General features: G+C 38.7%; 1 protein-coding gene across 1 annotated transcript in view; it reads left to right on the top strand.

Moving 5' to 3' along the window:
• LOC127526238 (uncharacterized) overlaps positions 1–17,219 on the top strand; it is a 43,369-nt gene extending 26,150 nt beyond the window's left edge. Inside the window, exons 4-6 of the mRNA XM_051921172.1 lie at positions 7,682–7,951; positions 13,949–14,040; positions 16,352–17,219. Coding sequence (XP_051777132.1) covers positions 7,682–7,951; positions 13,949–14,040; positions 16,352–16,493 — 504 coding nt within the window. The 3' untranslated portion in view covers positions 16,494–17,219. The remainder of the gene's footprint in view (positions 1–7,681; positions 7,952–13,948; positions 14,041–16,351) is intronic.
• The last annotated feature ends 493 nt before the right edge of the window (positions 17,220–17,712 follow it).

Below are 17,712 nucleotides of genomic sequence, written 5' to 3'. Positions count from 1 at the left end.
TTCACTTGTAGTTTCTCATCAACACCAGTTCATTTATGATCGCCAGAGCCTAACCACCAAAATGTTCTGACAGATTCTTGAATTTTCCTTAGTTACTGAATCTTTCAAGTTGAGATCTTTGTTTTTGCTTAGTCTCTATCTTCCTGGCTTGGTATTTTGAATTTGACTCTGTCTTATGATTATTTTGTTCATCATGAATTCATTTTTATGTCTTCTTACCACATGTGATTTGTCCATCCATAACTCCATTTTCCAATCACACTTATCCTGAGCAGGGGCATGGTTAAACCTGGAGTCTATCCCAGCAATGAGCACAAGGCAGGAACAATCCTCTATAAGGGCACCAGTTCATCACAGGGCACATGCATACACACCCATAACACACATATACTAGAGCCAATTTAGTATTCCCAATCCACCTAACCTGCATGTCTTTGGACTATGGGAGGAAACTGGAGAACCCAAAGGAAACCTAAGCAAACACAGGAATGACATGCAAACTCCACGCATCGAGGGTCCAGGACATGAACCCTGGCCTCCTTACTGCAAGGCAGCAGCACCACTAATTGTGAATCCATTCCTTTAAAAGTTTTCCTGACAGCTTGTGTCTTTTCTCACTGGCTAATGTCACCAGCTTTTCCACCAACTATATAGATAGCAGTTTCAATGCTGGAGGATAAGATTCTGCACTCAGATTTAGTGTCCTCTAGTGTGTTCTGAGACTTTGAATCATCTATCTTATGATTCTAAATACATTTCTCTTTTTCCCTGCTATCCATTTTTTTTAATCCACAAAATATACAATAACACCATGAACATCAGGAAAAAAAAATTGGAATATATATATACATTAATTTACACAATATTTCCTCTTGTTATGTAAGTAAGTATATCCAGCACCACATATGTCACTTGTGGTCTCTGGAGGGTATAAGAAATGTTGCCAATGTGGTAAAAATAAGTAACAAGAAAATCTATTTCATTTAAGGAAAGTTTTACCAGGTAGGTAAGTAAGTATGTCCAGTACCTTCATGTCAATCAGATTCTACAAACGTTCTACGTGCTAACTTACTACTGCTTGGTCTGTGATATTCACGTTGCATCTTGTATTAATGTACAGTGAGCTTTGTATGAGCAAATGCATTATACATGTAAATAGTGAATATCAGTTTAAGGAGATTGTCAGTATGAAAATTTCAGTAAGTTAACTTGGCAGCTATCAGCAACTTTCACAGTTCACAACAATCATTCAGTGGTCAATAGTAATCACTCCGAAACAATAAATTCTGGAAGAAGCAATTGTTTATCCAAAATAACAGTTTGGGCTCTTGTTCCCTGTCCTCAGTAATGTTTTGGAGGTAGCTGATGACTCTGTAATATTTGACTCTAGAATCTCCATGTTTTCTGCATGTGAGGAGCTTGCCAAATATTTTTTAATGCCAATTGCATACTGTGAAACCATGGAGTCTGTCTGATAATAGAAAACAAAAAAATGGCAATGCACTTTATTTCAGCATTTAAGATATAGGCTTGCATGATGCTCTGGATATGACCGAGAAATACTTTATTGTAGCTTGCATTTTAAAGTAACTGTCTCAATCCAATGAATTAATTCCTTTTATAATGTTAAACACTCCAATCATGTCTCCTCCTAAAGCTCTTGTGCTTAAGAGTGTGTTCCACAGTAGTTGGTGTTAGGTCCAAAGCTATTTGGATTGGTAAATAATTTGAAACCATTAACACAGGGGGACTTTGACATCATACAGGCTTGGGCAGATGAAATGTAATGTAAGGAAATGCAAAGTATTACACATAGGAAGTAAAAATGTTAGGTTTGAATACACAGTGGGTGGTCTGAAAATCAAAAGTACACCTTATAAGAAGGATTTAGAAGCCATTAAGAAGGCTCACAGAATGTGAGGTTATATAGCGCCCTGGTGTGTGGAGTACAAGTCTAAGGAGGTTATGCTCAAGCTGTGTAACACACTGGTGAGGCCTCATCTGTAGTACTGTGTGCAGTTTTGATCTCCCGGCTACAAAAAGGACATAGCAGCGCTAGAAACAGTCCAGACTGTGACTAGGCTCATTCCAGGGCTATAGGGGAATTATGAAGAAAGATTAAAAAGGCAGAGCCTTTGCAGTTTAATGACTGCCAAATCTGATAAAAGTTCCTTGCACCACAACCATCTGCTTCCTGCATCTGAGCCAATTTGTCAGCTATCTACATGCAACACCCTGAACTCCCACTTCCACTCCCACATTCACTGCAAGAAAATCTACGATTTTACTCTAAGCTGTGTGTAGAATATCGTTTTTACTGCAAGACCAATCCTGCCCTTTCAATATGACTGAATTTACAGATATTTCTGCTTAGGGGCTGTGCCCTGATTCACTGTTGATGGTAGTGCTTGGAGGAATTATGGATGCCTCACCTTGATGATTGTGAATGGAAACAAATCTGCAGGATGGAAGCTGAAGTTTGAAAAATCAAAGATGAATTTCTGATATTATAATAGGTTCTTCTGCATGACCTCCACCTTTAGAAAGGGGGGCATAATGCATGGAGGCCACTGCATTCCTTGGGGCTGATGCTACATGACCTTCAGCCATGCAATTGGCACTGTTTTAATGGTGTTTCCATTCTTAGCACAAATTTCAGACATTCCGGTTACCTGATGTTGAGCCTGTGTCTTTAAATACAATACAATGCTGTAATGTTTTACTTTCATTCCAGTTCAGAATCCCTGAAGTGCTTTAGTTCACCAAACATTTCATACTCCACAAACATATGAGGCAAACCTTGTGGCCTTCTGTTACCAGACTGGTATGTAAATCAAAAGCATGCAAGATGAATTGCCTTAACTGTATGTATGCAATCTGGAGTGCCAAGTGTAGCTGTTTTGATAAAATTGCATTATGAACTTAAATAAAAGCATCAGCTAAATAAGTACTTACAGGATAAAATGGATTTAAGGTCATAAGTCATGTTGGATAAGTGTTCAGTTAAATATGTTTTAAAAATGCAATGACATCATGGAAAAGAAAGCTATCACGTAGAATTTAATTAAATTACTATGTTGGTGGTCAGATGTGTTCACCAAAATGAAGATCATTTACTCAACAGCATGCATAGTGGTCACATAGTTTGCTAAAATGGCTGTTTTTTTTTTAAATGACTGTCATTCTGAATGGTGCCAAAGTCACTTCAAGAGGTTTCAGTTACTAAATCTCTGGGTCTCTGTGTCTGAGTAAGGTAACGAAGAATTCAGTGTATAGTATATGCTTTATATACTGTAAATACAAGAGACAAAAGACAGAGAAGGTTTGGGGATCCACCTCGTATATTGTAGCAAACGAGTAATCACAATGGACTGTGAACAAAACGGGACTGAAGGAAAAGGATAACAACAACAACAACATTTATTTCTATAGCACATTTTCATACAAGCAATGTAGCTCAAAGTGCTTTACATGACGAAGAAAGAGAAAAAAGACAAACTAAATAAGAATTAAAATTAGGGAACAATAATTAACATAGAATAAAAGTAAGGTCCGATGGCCAGGGAGGACAGAAAAAATAAACAAACTCCAGACGGCTGGTGGAAAAAATAAAATCTGCAGGGGTTCCGAGGCCACAAGACCACCCAGCCCCCTCTAGGCATTCTACCTGACATAAATGACCTCAATCAGTCCTCATTGTATTCAGGGTTCTCATGGAAGAATTTGATGATGATGGTCATGTGGACTTCTGGCCTTTAATCCATCAATGTAGGGAGTGGTTGGGCTTTGGATAGGCGGTGGGAAGGAAGAGGTGGGTCCAAGAGGGAAGCGGTGGAATTGAGGTCAATATGAGGGCGTGGTCTGGATAGGGATGAAGAAGCTGGTTAGGGTTTAGTTCGTCTTGCCTTTTGGAAGGAGAAAAGGCATTAGTGCACAGCGTCAACCCCTGACTCCCATGACCACGTGTGTGACAATGCATATATACTGTATATGTCTTATAATTGCATTTTGTCTTACAGTAAAGTCAGTCAGTTTAATGAGCAATGAGCCACTTCACTATTTCCAAGTGGTATGTAGGTGTGACCGGGTGGTAAGAAGGTTGCTGTAGTAGTCGATGAATGTGTGCAAGAGCACAATACTTATTCGAGTTTCATACTGCAAAAAAATTTAGCACTTGTTCGCAGCTAAAGTTAGCTTAAACTGAATTAGAACACCTAGGTTGCTCCTTATTTTTACCACAACATTTTGTTTTTCATTTCATGAGTTTCTGGATAAATACTTAAGAAAGATCTAATTGGGTCATTCAATTAAACAATGGGAGGATTGGATATTAATAATATTGAAAATATTAACCCCCCCCCCCCCTTATTTCTACTTTCTCTTTTATGTAAATTAGTATACAGTATGTTGGTTCTTAATAAACTACAAAGGACAGAAGTAGTAAGAGTAGTAGTATTTTTCACACAGAGTACAAAGAATTTTTTGTTTGTAGGTCCATCTAACATGCAACACATCACTACTCTCAGCTGCCAACGTAAATAGGAATTTATAAAAATACTTAACTCTCTTCTATGTAATAGAAAACAAAAATCAGCTTATCTGATGTACTCCTTGCCCCTCACTGAGTTATTCCCCACTTTGATGAGACCCTGTGGAAAGCCCTGAGAAAATCTACAGTAGTTGTAGTAGTAGTAATAGCAGCATCAGCAGCAGCAGCAGTAGTCAAGGGGGCAAATAGAGGGTAAGCACAGTATGCACTGCATAGGTGACCCTTGACCACTGGGAGGCCCTAAGAATGTTTACTTGAATAGGCATGTCTATGAAAAGCAAAGGGGAAATGCCCACCCGAATCGGGAGCAATACTAGAGAAAAGCCATGATGATAAAAAATTAGATGAAAATCCATACGAGCTGCCTTTGAGTCTATACAGTACCACTGGCTACTAAGACTACATTAAATAAAAGTGACTCAATTCTGATTTTTACCTCATATCCATTTTTTTGTTTAAATTGTTTAAATTAAATTTGCAAGCAATTCAAATCTATAATGAATTCATCAGAGAGAAATGACCTAACAGACCACCAAGAGTACCCTAACCCTAACCCTAACGACATGCTGACTGCTGACGTAAAATTATTCACAATACCAGACGTCTGAATTAGTCAACTAACAAGTGCTCAAAAATGCTTTGAGTGGAATCATCATTATTAAGTCTGTACATGCAAAACTGAAGACATGTGATATGAGCCGTTTATTGGTGGGAACAAGATTTGGATGGGATAAATGCAACAATATCAAAATTTTGAAGGGGATGTTTGATTACGGCAATGCCGTAAGACTCACCCAGAAAAATATACACTTGAGACACAACATTTCAGAAAACACATAACAATTGGACTATATGGACAGGTCTTTTTTCTTCTTTTTTTGCATTTCATTTTCCTCTAAAAGAGTGGAATCTTTGTTGCATCAGTGAAAAGAAAAATTACCTTTAAAAAGCTATATAAATGGATCACAGTGTCAGGAGCTCTCTGTTTAACCCATGCACATAAAACACAGACAATGGTAATGTTGACTGCATAACCAGCCTCCTCACTCACTCACTCATTCACTCACGTCCGTCCGAAGCCGAATGCGCAGTCGCCTTCTGCGCAGCTGCCCGAAAAACCTTACGAGACCGACATCGCGGCAGGCGGCGGATTTACGGTCGCGAAAATTCAAAGAGAAAGGCGACCTCGACTGACATCCAACCCCAACATCGCGGCAGGCGGCGGATTTACGGCCGCAAAAATTCAAAGAGAAAGGCAACTTCGATTAAAGCTCTGGAGGCCTGAAAGGCGATTTCTACTACAGCTCGAGGCCTAATTACGAATTCTGATTCAATTACGCATTCATTCAATACACCTATATCAGGTTTGAGGTGCTTATACTTATTACTATTCCACTCGTACCCGTTTCATCTTACGTTGTCGAAACGGGCTCTTTGTCTAGTCTTATCATAAAACCCCCATAATTGATAAAGATATACTGTAAACTGGATTAAGGTCTCTAAAATAAACTATCCTAATATAATCACAAAATTCAACGAAACTAACATATAATAATTATCTTTGAACATTTACTCATGATTCCTATTTACTGTGTACTCGTCACTATATGCAAATAATGCAATATCACCACCCACAATCAGTGCACAACATCAAAGTTATTTATTTATTTATTGATTTATTTATGTATTTATTTATTTTTAGCCAGAGACTGTGAAGAATGTTTTAGTGTTCTGTGTGAAAATGTGAAAAATGAAATCTATCAAGTCATAGGGGTGGTGAACAACATTTATTTGTGAAGTTTTGATGCAATCTTTCTAACTGGCAAGTATGTCTATTTAAGAGATGCATATACTTTAAATTAAATTAGCCTTTAGAAAATCTGTAATTGAAGTCCTGTTGATCATTTAATTTTATTCTTCCGTGCTTGTGCCTCCAATGCTACGACTGTTTCATAATTATTATTGTTGTGTTGTTGTTATGGCCCTGTCACATTAGCAACATTTCCATGGATTTTCAGTTATAGCCTTTATTTAATTTCACAACATCAATTTTTTTTCTTGCATAGCCCAAAATCACACAAGGAAGGCCTCAATGGGCTTTAACAGGCGCTGTTTTTCTACCTCCTCCCAAGCCTTGACTCCCTAAGAAGATAAGAAAACTCCCACCCCCCAAAAAAACCCTTGTAAGGAAAAGTAAAGAATTGTGTACTCCTACCTAGTCAGAGACTGTTGGCCACATGTTCCCATGAAGGATGCTCATCAAGTCTTACATACCCAGAGACTCCACGACTCAAACTCAAACAGGTTTGAAGTCATCTTTAGTTGTGGGGTAGACTTGTGTACATGAGAGCTGACAATCAATGAGTGCTCATCCAGAAGTACAATACATAGAATGCAGTTACAAGAAGCTCATCTTTGCTGCCTCCAGGGCTGACATTGCAGCTGAACTTGCTATACCTGTTAACCCTTCATTCAGCATTAGGTCGCACACTATTCACTCTCAGTAAAATGGGAGAGCAAGACTGTGCTGGAAAGTCGACATGCACTTGAGTAATTTGACATGACCAGTGATTGTAAGTCATTTCAATTGTGACGTGGTCTAGCAACAAAATCAGCAAATAAGTGGTCTGCAAGCTTAACATACCACAAAACTAGAAGTCACATAATTTTACATCAGTTTTATTATTGGATCATAGTCTATGTTGTAGCCTATAATTTCTTACCCCTCCCATGTTTATGACAAGTCAGCCTCCATGTTCTTAGGTACAATTTTGACTTGTATGAATATTTTGCTTTTTAAAATGCATGTAGAATAGGGGCTTAAAAAACAAATCTTGCATACCCCCTCAAAACAGCTGGTTGTACCCCCTGGTAGTAGCAGCAGTAAACTGACAAGGCGAACCTATGAGTGTGAGTTTGTGTGATTTATCTAAATGATTATGTGTTGCCTCTTCATAATATAACTCGGTGTCCTGTCCAACAATAAATCCTGACTTTCACAGACAGACCCCAGCTTTCTATTATCCTGCATTAGACAAATTGGTTCAGAAAATTAAAGAAAGAACATTCAGGATGTTCAGCATATTTTATTTACATTTCAGATTTTTTTTTTCAACATTCCTTATTTCAAAGGGTGGCGATACTGTCGGGATAAGAAAGCCTGCTTCAGAAGCAGTGAAATCATCCTATAATGGTCCCACCATGAGGCACAAACAGCATTTCAAAAAAGTCAGCATGATGTATATAGCATCCCAGATGAACCAGGACCAGACCAGCCTCCTCCTCCTCTCCAAGAAACATTTTCCAAATCTAAATAATCAGCACATCCAAGGAGCAACACGACAACACCAGCTGCAGAGAGCACAACTGGAAAGAGACCATACGACTCAAGGAATAGATCATGTAAGATCTTCTTAAACTGCTGCATGCAGATTGTCACTAGTTGCCTAAATACATAGGATTTAGCGTGTTAGTATGAATATGATTACATTTTAAACAAACATATTCATTTCTGCTTTATTATATATTTACTTGTATATGTGTGTTGATACATGTAAATGTTTTCTTTTGATGTACTTTACACTTGTCATATTTCTATGCCTGTGGTATCACTCTCAGTCCACATTCAGTGAGGAGTGCTGTATAAGAATAAAATGAATTGAATTGCATACAAATGCAATTGTAAACCTGTTAAAAAATAGTAATTAGTATTGTATTATTGTTGAAATTAAGACATCGGGGAGATTAAACAATGAAAATGTATTAAAAATTAGCATTACATAGCATTTTCAAACCTGCTTAGTATAATAACCTGCTTAATAGAGTTCAGGGCTATAGATGGGTTGAAGCCTAACCAGACCCGGTCTTAGGTATTATGGGGCCCTAGGCGAAAGGGGGGTCCAGGGGCCCACTGGAAGCTCTGTGAAATGCGTGAAAATTAGACCAAGGAGTTGATCCGGGGCCTCCCGGACGCTGGGGCCCTAGGCGGTCGCCTACTTCGCCTATGCATAAGGCCGGCCCTGATTGGGACAAATAATGCTGTAGTATATTTAAGTATATATGACAATTGCTCACTCGGACAATTTGTTTTGGGGGCCCCCAAGAAGGCGGGGGCCCTAAGCTATAGCTTGTGTAGCTTATACGTAAATCCTGCACTGAGCCTAACCAATGGCAGCAGCACTGGACATAAGGCAGTGAGCAGTCCTTGTCATGGAAAAAACTTTCTCCATTTCCAAAAAAGGCAGTCACAGAGCTCAGATGAGAATGCAGAACCTTCAGAGTTATGCACAAATGCCTTAGTCCATGCAGTGAGCAATCAAATAAGCAATTCAACTGCTTTTACACTCTTTCTAATTCCCATCACCTCATCTAATACATCACATCATCTGACTCTTAATATGCAGAACTTTATTACCTCCTCCAATTAACTAACATCACCAGTAATTTCTGACTCATGTTGATTCAGCCATTATTCTGAACACCGCTTCATTAAGAGGGGTGTTTTGCAGATTATGCTAATGATCTTAGCACCACTTCACAGGAGGGGTGTTTGGGATCTCCCATCAGTTTAACTCTGCTTTCTAGAGGGGTGTTTGTTACTCATTTACCTCTATTCTGATCTTGGAAAATTACACTGGTAGTTTTTCAAAGACCACGGAGAGACATGTTGTGCTTTCAGCTTTAAGTTACATTTAATTAAACCCTGAGTTACACTCAATCTTATTCCTTATGTTTAATAATTCATTCTGTTTTAGCCTTATACCTATATACTGTATATACTTGTAATAAATTGTAAATGTTTATTACATATTAGCTAAAAATTCCATACCCTGAACTTGGCACCAGTCACCAGTATGGATGCACAAATTGTAATAACCATTTTACCTAAAATGCGAGCCCTTGAGAATGAGGGTGGGAAATTGGAGTGACACCCCACACAGACACATTGAGAACTTTAAAGCTTCACACAGGCAATGACAGGGCACAGGGTTTGACCCCAGTATGCTTGAATCATGAGACAGCACTGCTAACCATGCTCCATGGTGTTGGTGTATAATGTAGGTCAGTCATCTTAAATTATTAATAATTATATGTATTTCTCACAATTCCTTCTTAATTATGTAATAATCTGCTAATCTCCTTTTCATTAATCAAATTTACATTTGCAACTGTGATTACAATAATTTAAAGACATAAGTATGACCATCTGGACCAGATTTTTCATACTTACTCTCTAGGACTACCTATATATAGACAAGACAGACTACATTCAAACCCACAATTGTGACCCTAGAGCTCCCAGGGTTGTATTTTTTTTTTATTTTTAACAGACTGAAGCCAGAGTAGCCAACAAAATGACTAGAGCTTAACATGTTTATCTTTCAGCACCATGTGCCGCTTCTACCTACTGTAAAATATAAAGGAGTATTGTATGCTTTTGCTGGAGGTTGTTAGGTGAGGCTTAATCAAGAATGAAAGTGCAGCACAACACAAAGGGTTGTTGTTTAACTTGAAGATCAAAGAGTTGTTGTTTAACAACAGACCAGGCAGCAAGGGACCTGGTGGGTTGGTGCAGGAAAGTTCCCAAGACCATATCCGTCCTGGCTATGACCAACCCAGTGCACTACAGGTAGCGCAACAAGATGACTTCTTGGTTCCTTTAGCAGATGATGGTCAGAGAACAGAAGAGGAAGAAGACAGCCCAGTAATTAAACCCTTTCATATGCCAGAACCTGCAGAAGGGTCCAGTGGCCCACAGTTGGAGGACACAGACAGGGCAGAGACAGTTCCAGCATTCCAAAGAAATCCTGTTTGACTGTGGAAAACGACAGCTTAGTTGAAAGATCACTTTGGAACATGAACGGGATTAATTTTATTTCTACAGGGGGTTAGAAAAGCCAGTACACTAAATAGAGCACAATAAGTGGATAAATGATGACTATTAATATTATTATTATCATTGATATTGTTCTTGTTCATTATTATTATTATTATTTTTTCTGTTCAATTCAGTATTACTGAGATGGTAGAGTCAGTTTAAGGGGGGAAGTGTTGGATTATTGATCAGGCAGTTAAACAGTTGGTTGTTGCAGGAAAGTTCTGGGGCATTAAGTCAACTCAGGAGTTGTAGGAGTGACTTTATGTAACACCTGTTGTTTCAAATAAGTTTGAAATAAATTCACAATTTAGGAATTATTCCGAATGGTTATTGGAATATTACAATTCATAACAGAAAAATGAACTAAGAGGATGAATCAGACAGGACAGTATTCATGGCTACATCCTAGCAAGGAGTTACCGCAATTCTGGAATCCAATCAGAACCAAAAAGAACAAATTCTCAACTCATGAGAGCAGAGATATGGATAGAGAGTCAGTGTGGATGACGGATGGGAAAGCTATCAATAATAACAGGATCATCATTTGAAAAACACATAAACCTTTGCTTTGTTTCCTTAATCCATTCTACCAAAATACACAAGGCAATGCTGAGTACTTTGTGTAGTCAAAAATAAAGACAAGTTCATTTTATTGTTTTGGATATAACAGGAATCAAAATGAGTTATATCATTCATAGAAAGAAGCCATTAATTTATGGTAAGTATGAAATTAAGGTAGCATTAATAAAATGCCTATTGTAGACAATATACAAAAACATTAACAGACAAACAAGCAGTACAATGGACATTAGTTAGAACATCAAAAGAACTGTGATGAGAACGGGACATTTAGGCCAACAAGCTCGACCATCCTCTTCACTGAAAAAATCTAACAATGGCATCAAGGTGACATCTGAAGGTTCCTAAAGTTCTGCTCTCTACCACAGTACTAGAACATTTACTCCTTGTGTCTGTGTGAAAAAAAAACTTTGATACATTTGTGTGAAATCTGCCCTTAACACGTTTCCTACCATGTGTCTGTATTCTTCATATAAGTTTATTTTAAAGTAACAACTGGGGTCTATTTTGCTAATTCCCTTCATAATTTTAAACACTTCAATCATGTCACCTCTTAATCTCCATTTGCTTAAACTGAAACGGTTCAGATACTTCAATCTGTCTTCATTGCTCATGCCTCTGGGTCTCTGAATGGCCTAGTCGCTGTTGACTTTCTATTGAGCTGTGTGAATAAAGGCGCTATATAAGCATCCAACCCGGCACAGACTCACACTGAGACACGTATAAATTGAACACAACTCTTTATTTTCTCTTCAGCCATGGGGCACGTCTTCCCCGTGTCCCACAGGCCCAACACAGTCCCACAAGCACTTAACACAACACAAATCTTTTTCTTCACCTGTGGGGCACGTCTTCCCCGTGAACCCCACAGGTATAACACAGTCCCAAAGTACCTCTTTATAATGATAGCAATCCTTCCTTTGGCAACACCACTCCTCTCAGGCACCTCGTCCTCTTCCTCCCGATTCTGGCCCTGAGTGGTGGTTCCTGGCCTCTTTTATGGCCCTTCTGGGAGTGCTCTTGGTGCTTGCTCACCTGTACCCAATTGCATTCCCATGTGGGACCCATGATTAGACCAGCTGAGCTTAACCATCTCTGTCTTGCCCCCTGGCGGCCATCCCAGGTCCCCACAGGGTTGGGAAGAACTCCATCTCCCATGAAACCCTGTAGGAAACTGAAGCATCAACCAGGGAGGCTGCCACCAAGTGTCCCGGGGGAGGTATTGAGGAGTCCATGGCTACTCCCCCGGAATACAAATAGAAGGGACGTCCTGGCCAGGCATGAACCCTGGCCATCCTCCACAGCTGCTATGTCTTTTTTGTAAGATGGAGACCAAAACTGAAGGTCTCACTAATGCATAATATAATGTAATCCTAACCTTTGACTTGTACTCCACACATTGGGATTTATAACCTAACATTCTATTAACTTTCTTGATCGCTTCTGTACAATCTCTTGATGTAGATAGTGTTGAGTCCACTACGACTCCTAGGTTCTTCTTTTCAAGTTTCACACCTCCCATTGTGTATTCAAATCTAACATTTTTACTTTCTGCATGTACTTACATGGGGCGGCACGGTGGCGCAGTGGGTAGCGCTGCTGCCTCGCAGTTGGGAGATCTGGGGACCTGGGTTCACTTCCCGGGTCCTCCCTGCGTGGAGTTTGCATGTTCTCCCCGTGTCTGCGTGGGTTTCCTCCGGGCGCTCCGGTTTCCTCCCACAGTCCAAAGACATGCAGGTTAGGTGGATTGGTGATTCTAAATTGGCCCTAGTGTGTGCTTGGTGTGTGGGTGAGTTTGTGTGTGTCCTGAGGTGGGTTGGCACCCTTCCCGGGATTGGTTCCCTGCCTTGTGCCCTGTGTTGGCTGGGATTGGCTCCAGCAGACCCCCGTGACCCTGTGTTCGGATTCAGCGGGTTGGAAAATGGATGGATGGATGTACTTACATTAAACATCATCTGCCACAAATCTGCCCAAGGCTATATGCTGTCCAGGTCTCTCTATAACAATTTAATTGATTTTACATTATCTGGTATCATCTGCAAACTTAACCAGCTTAAAAAAACTTAACCAGATTGTGTTCTTGTCCAGAATATTTGCATTATGTATATTAAAAAGAGAACTAAATTGCCACTTCTTTTAGTTTGTTCTCTAACCTTTATATGGTGCTTTATCAAAATCCTTCTCAAAATCAGGACAAATAATATCACATGCACCATTTTGATTGCACATTTTTTTTGTGCTTCCTCATAGAATTTCAACATATTAGTAAAATCATAATCAACCTTGTGTGAGCCCATGCTGACTGTTTGCTAACAGTCCTCTTCTTGACATGTTTCGCTCGATCTTTTCCTTAATCATTTCTTCCATTAATTTATCTGTGATGCACGTTATGCTTACTGGCCTATAGTTACTTGGATGAACCCGATCAGTACAATGGGACACATGTACTGAGTGGAAGACATTTTCTACTAGTCTACATGTGTTTTGTCCGAGTCTTCTGGTTTCCTGTCACACATATGAGTGACTTTTAATTAAATATTCACATGAATGCACCCTGTGATGGGTTGATATGCCTTCTAGGGTTGGCTCCCTATAACACTCTTTTGAAATAAGCAGACAAAGAAAACATACTGCATAATTTATAAAACAAGAATTAATGTCACCTAAAGATTCACATTTAAACTAATAACTGTTTCTACTACCAAAACTCTTATGACCAAGATATGTAGAGTAGCTAAGAAAAATGGCCCAAATATTAAATTGGTTTTCAGATGTCTGATAGGCATGGCACTATAAAGAGATGTGATGAAAGAGACGGGCAGGAGCACACAGTGTTTTTAAAAATGAGAAGATTAAGACATGGCCAGTTCTATATAAGAAAACCTAACATAACATAATTTGGGTGAATTCTGAGGAAAATATTTTGTGTTTTTCTTTTTCAGGAATTAGAAGGCAATGGACAAATGAAGTCATCTATCACTTCTGCCTCTAATGATGCTGGATTCAGAGACTTATCAAACTCTAATAATATCAGGTGTTTGGAACAAAGTTTTACTTAACTGCCATAAATGAAAGAATTATGTAAAAAGATTCATACAGTATAAAAATATTTCTGTAATTTATTTACCTCTGTGATTACTGTTCAAAATATAGTAGATCTTTTTTGTAATATGTGTGTAAGGTATGGTGGTTTCAAGGTTTACCTCTGGGATAGCTGACAATGGTGCTGGTGTAGAAGCAAAAATGGTAAAAGGATCCAGTTGGTTTGTTTGCTTGTCTGCAGCTATAGGAGCTTCTACTAAACTATCTGCTGTAGTGCCATTTGTAATTATTACACCATTTATCTGTTCTATAATTGCCACGATTTCTTGGTCTTTTTGGTTCTTCTGGTAAGCATATAGATCCTGTTGCTCCTCTTAGAGAACATGCAGCATGGGTGTTGCAATGCACACCTGGCTCTTAATGGATTAGAGAAGGATCCTGGGTGCAGGGGAGGTCCAGGGTTCAGTAGGGGGGACTTAAGCTAGGGCTCTTGGAGCGTATTGTATATCAGGTGTCACTTCATCCTGGAAACGATTCTTGGGCTGAGTTGGAAGTGACCTGAGGAAGGCGTTTAAGTCTCCCTTAGGATCAGAAGGTCAGATGTAGATTTGAGAGGAGACTTTGTGATAAGCAAATAGTATTTACAGGAAAAGCCGCCACAGTTAGGGAAACACGATATAAAGGGTGTGATTACTGCTAAAAATTTGAGATATGACAATTTCATTCCTGAAATGAACCTGTTGAAAATAAATGTGTGTGTATTTGTGCACTAATGGCTACTGTCACCTTTGAATTAATCTCCTTCTGCTTCCTTGCATTTAAATTAGACCATGTTGCCCTTACTAGAAACATACCTGGAACTCTGTTTCTGGAATACCATTGACTTCCTTTGCCACTTTATGCTGGATGTCAAAAATGGTTGAAAATCTTTGTCCATTCATGGCAGTTTTATTTTTGGGTGAGGCAGAAATCACAAAGGGTTATCAGGTGAATAAAGATGAAGGATCTGATTTGGTAATTGATTTCTTAGCCAGGAAGTCACAAACACTGAGCACATTATGGCTTGGGGCATTGTCATTCACATCTTCTCTCTCCTCCTTGAACCATTCAAATATACTTTACTTTACATAGCATCCTTACCACATGCCACTTTCAGCAGCACATTGTCGCATGGGTGACACTACATGGATGTTCCAAAAATAAAATTGTCACACTTCATACCTATTCCATACAGAGTATAGGACAAAAGACATCTGTTAGGAAGGTCCAGAGAGTCATCACTTGTTTGCTTCTTTACTTTGCTATTGTTTTCTTTAATATATTCATCACTGACCTCTTCTAGTTAAACAAAATATTGTTTTTATTTTGGAGTTCGGATTGGAAGTTACTACAAAAGTGCTTTCACTATTTATTACATACACTATTTACATATAATGCATACAGGGTGTTTTCCTCACTGTCTGCATGGTTCTCTCTTTGGCTATTCCACTTTTCCTCCACCTCTCAGAGACATGTAGTTGAGGTTATTCCGTGACTTGCTTGGAGTGTTTTATTGTCTTCATTGTGTAGATAGGACCACAAGTTGGTTCTTCCAGATAAGGTGCATTAAGACTAAAATCAACCGGGTACTGGGTTCAGTAGAGGGAGTTTGTGCTAGTGCTGTTGGAGCGTACTGTATATAGGGTGTCACCTCATTCTGAAAATGATTCTTAGGCGGAAGTGACCCTAGGAAGAGGTTTAAGTCTCCATCCCCAGTCAGGGGATTTCATTTAAACTAATGCTGTGACATCTAAAAGCAATTGGCTGCACCAGTGAGGATTTAGGGGTGTCTTATCAAAGGGGGTGAATACCTATGTGATCAATTATTTGGTGTTTTATATCTGTAATTTCAGGGTTGTCTTAACATATGGGCACAATGGTCACTGATTGAGGTCCCCAGGAGCATGAGGGCCCATGATGTTTCTGATGCCTATGTATGTTTCTGTTTTGCTATTAAAACACGGGACTCAGAGCAATACTTTGCCCGGGGACCAATGATGCTGTTAAGAGAGCTCTGTGACCACTTTACAGAAGTCTGTTTTCAATTCAACATTGTAGTGTCTTGTTCTTTTGAAACGTGTCAAAAACGTCAAATTAAAACCATTATGATTCAATGTTGTATAATAATAAAGTGGAGCAAACTACCAAAGTGGTGAGTACATTTTATAGACACAATATATAGGCAAATATTTTTTCTATATATCTATGTTTACAGGACAAAAAAAAATTCCAATTGGTATAAATACTTTTTCTTTCATTTTTAGATTACTCAGTGAACGAAAGAAGCAAGAATACCGGAGAGCAATCAGCAAACAAGTTTACATGATCCCATCATCAATTCCTCAGTATCATCAGCAGAGAGAATGTTATTTCCCAGTCATTAATAAGCAGCCATATAAAAGCTAATAGCCAACAGCTATTAGTTTTTTGTAATTATTAAAAAGAATTATATATATAAATATTATGAATTTCACCATAAGTAAAAACATAAGCAATCAGAACCAAGCGATTCTAGTTGTTTTCTTCACTTCATGTCTTTTATGGGATTGTAACATCTGAACAGCGCCCCTTACTCTTTTTATATACTGCCTATTACAATAGCCTTCCTTCTAAAGCAATTAACTTTCCATACCCCCGTATTTACTTGTTCAGTTCAACTTACCGTCATTTTGCCCAGTAACAAAGAAGGTTGCCAGTGCTGTATGCTTGAAGCCTTTGTCAGTTTTGTTCTCTAATTAAGCTCTACATAACATAGCATGGCATTCTCAAATCTGCCTAATCCAAGAGTTTTCAGTTTGGTTTTCTTTCTGAAATGTTAAATGGAATAAAACAAGAATGGGAAAAGTAGAAAATGTCTCTTTTTAATTAAAAATAAAAACTTGAACTCAGTTGACTTAGAAATGAACTTTTAAAATGTAAGAGTAAAGAATTAGAGAAGAAAGAGTGTCTGCTGCTTTGAGGTACAGCACATTTGATCAAATCATACTGCATGTTTTTCCTACGCACAGCTTTATTTGTCTCTCCTTCCTGTTTTCATCCTCTGCCATAAACGTTCACCTCCTCCTTGTCACTCCTGTTGTATTGATTTATTTGTCCCACTCACTTCTCGCACCCATCTGTGACAGGCCCTGTTCTCTCCAGGTAGGTTTTCATAGCACTGGATGATCAAAACTATTAAGTAAACATTACAAGCCGTGTTTATCTTGTAGTAAGTTATAAATTGAACAGAGAATAACATGCATGCCGTACATTGTTTCAGCTATGTACAGTATTTGTGTGTGTGTGTGTGTGTGTGTGTGTGTGTGTGTGTTTTTTTTCAGTGCTTTACAATAGAAGTCAGACATCCAGATAAGGGGTGAGAAAGTGCTGCCAAAAGGACTAAGTGAAACATGAACACAGACTGAACCCGTAGGGTCAAAAACATATGAGGATACAATCTGTGTGCATGTAGACACCTGTATCCGCCAGCCTAATACTTAAGATTCGTCAAATTGCCTGTTGTCCAAAATGTTTTCTTTTAGGTTGAACTCCCCAAAAACAAAAACAAAAAAACAAATCTATCACACTTCCTCTGGCGTGTTCAGACAGGGATTTCTAGACTACTTGGCCTCTCCAGGATTTCTTT

The sequence above is a fragment of the Erpetoichthys calabaricus genome, chromosome 18 (assembly GCF_900747795.2).
Source record: "Erpetoichthys calabaricus chromosome 18, fErpCal1.3, whole genome shotgun sequence".
NCBI lineage: Eukaryota > Metazoa > Chordata > Cladistia > Polypteriformes > Polypteridae > Erpetoichthys > Erpetoichthys calabaricus.
The sequence above is the reverse complement of the archived record's forward strand: the minus strand, read 5'-3'. Positions and strand labels throughout refer to the sequence as shown.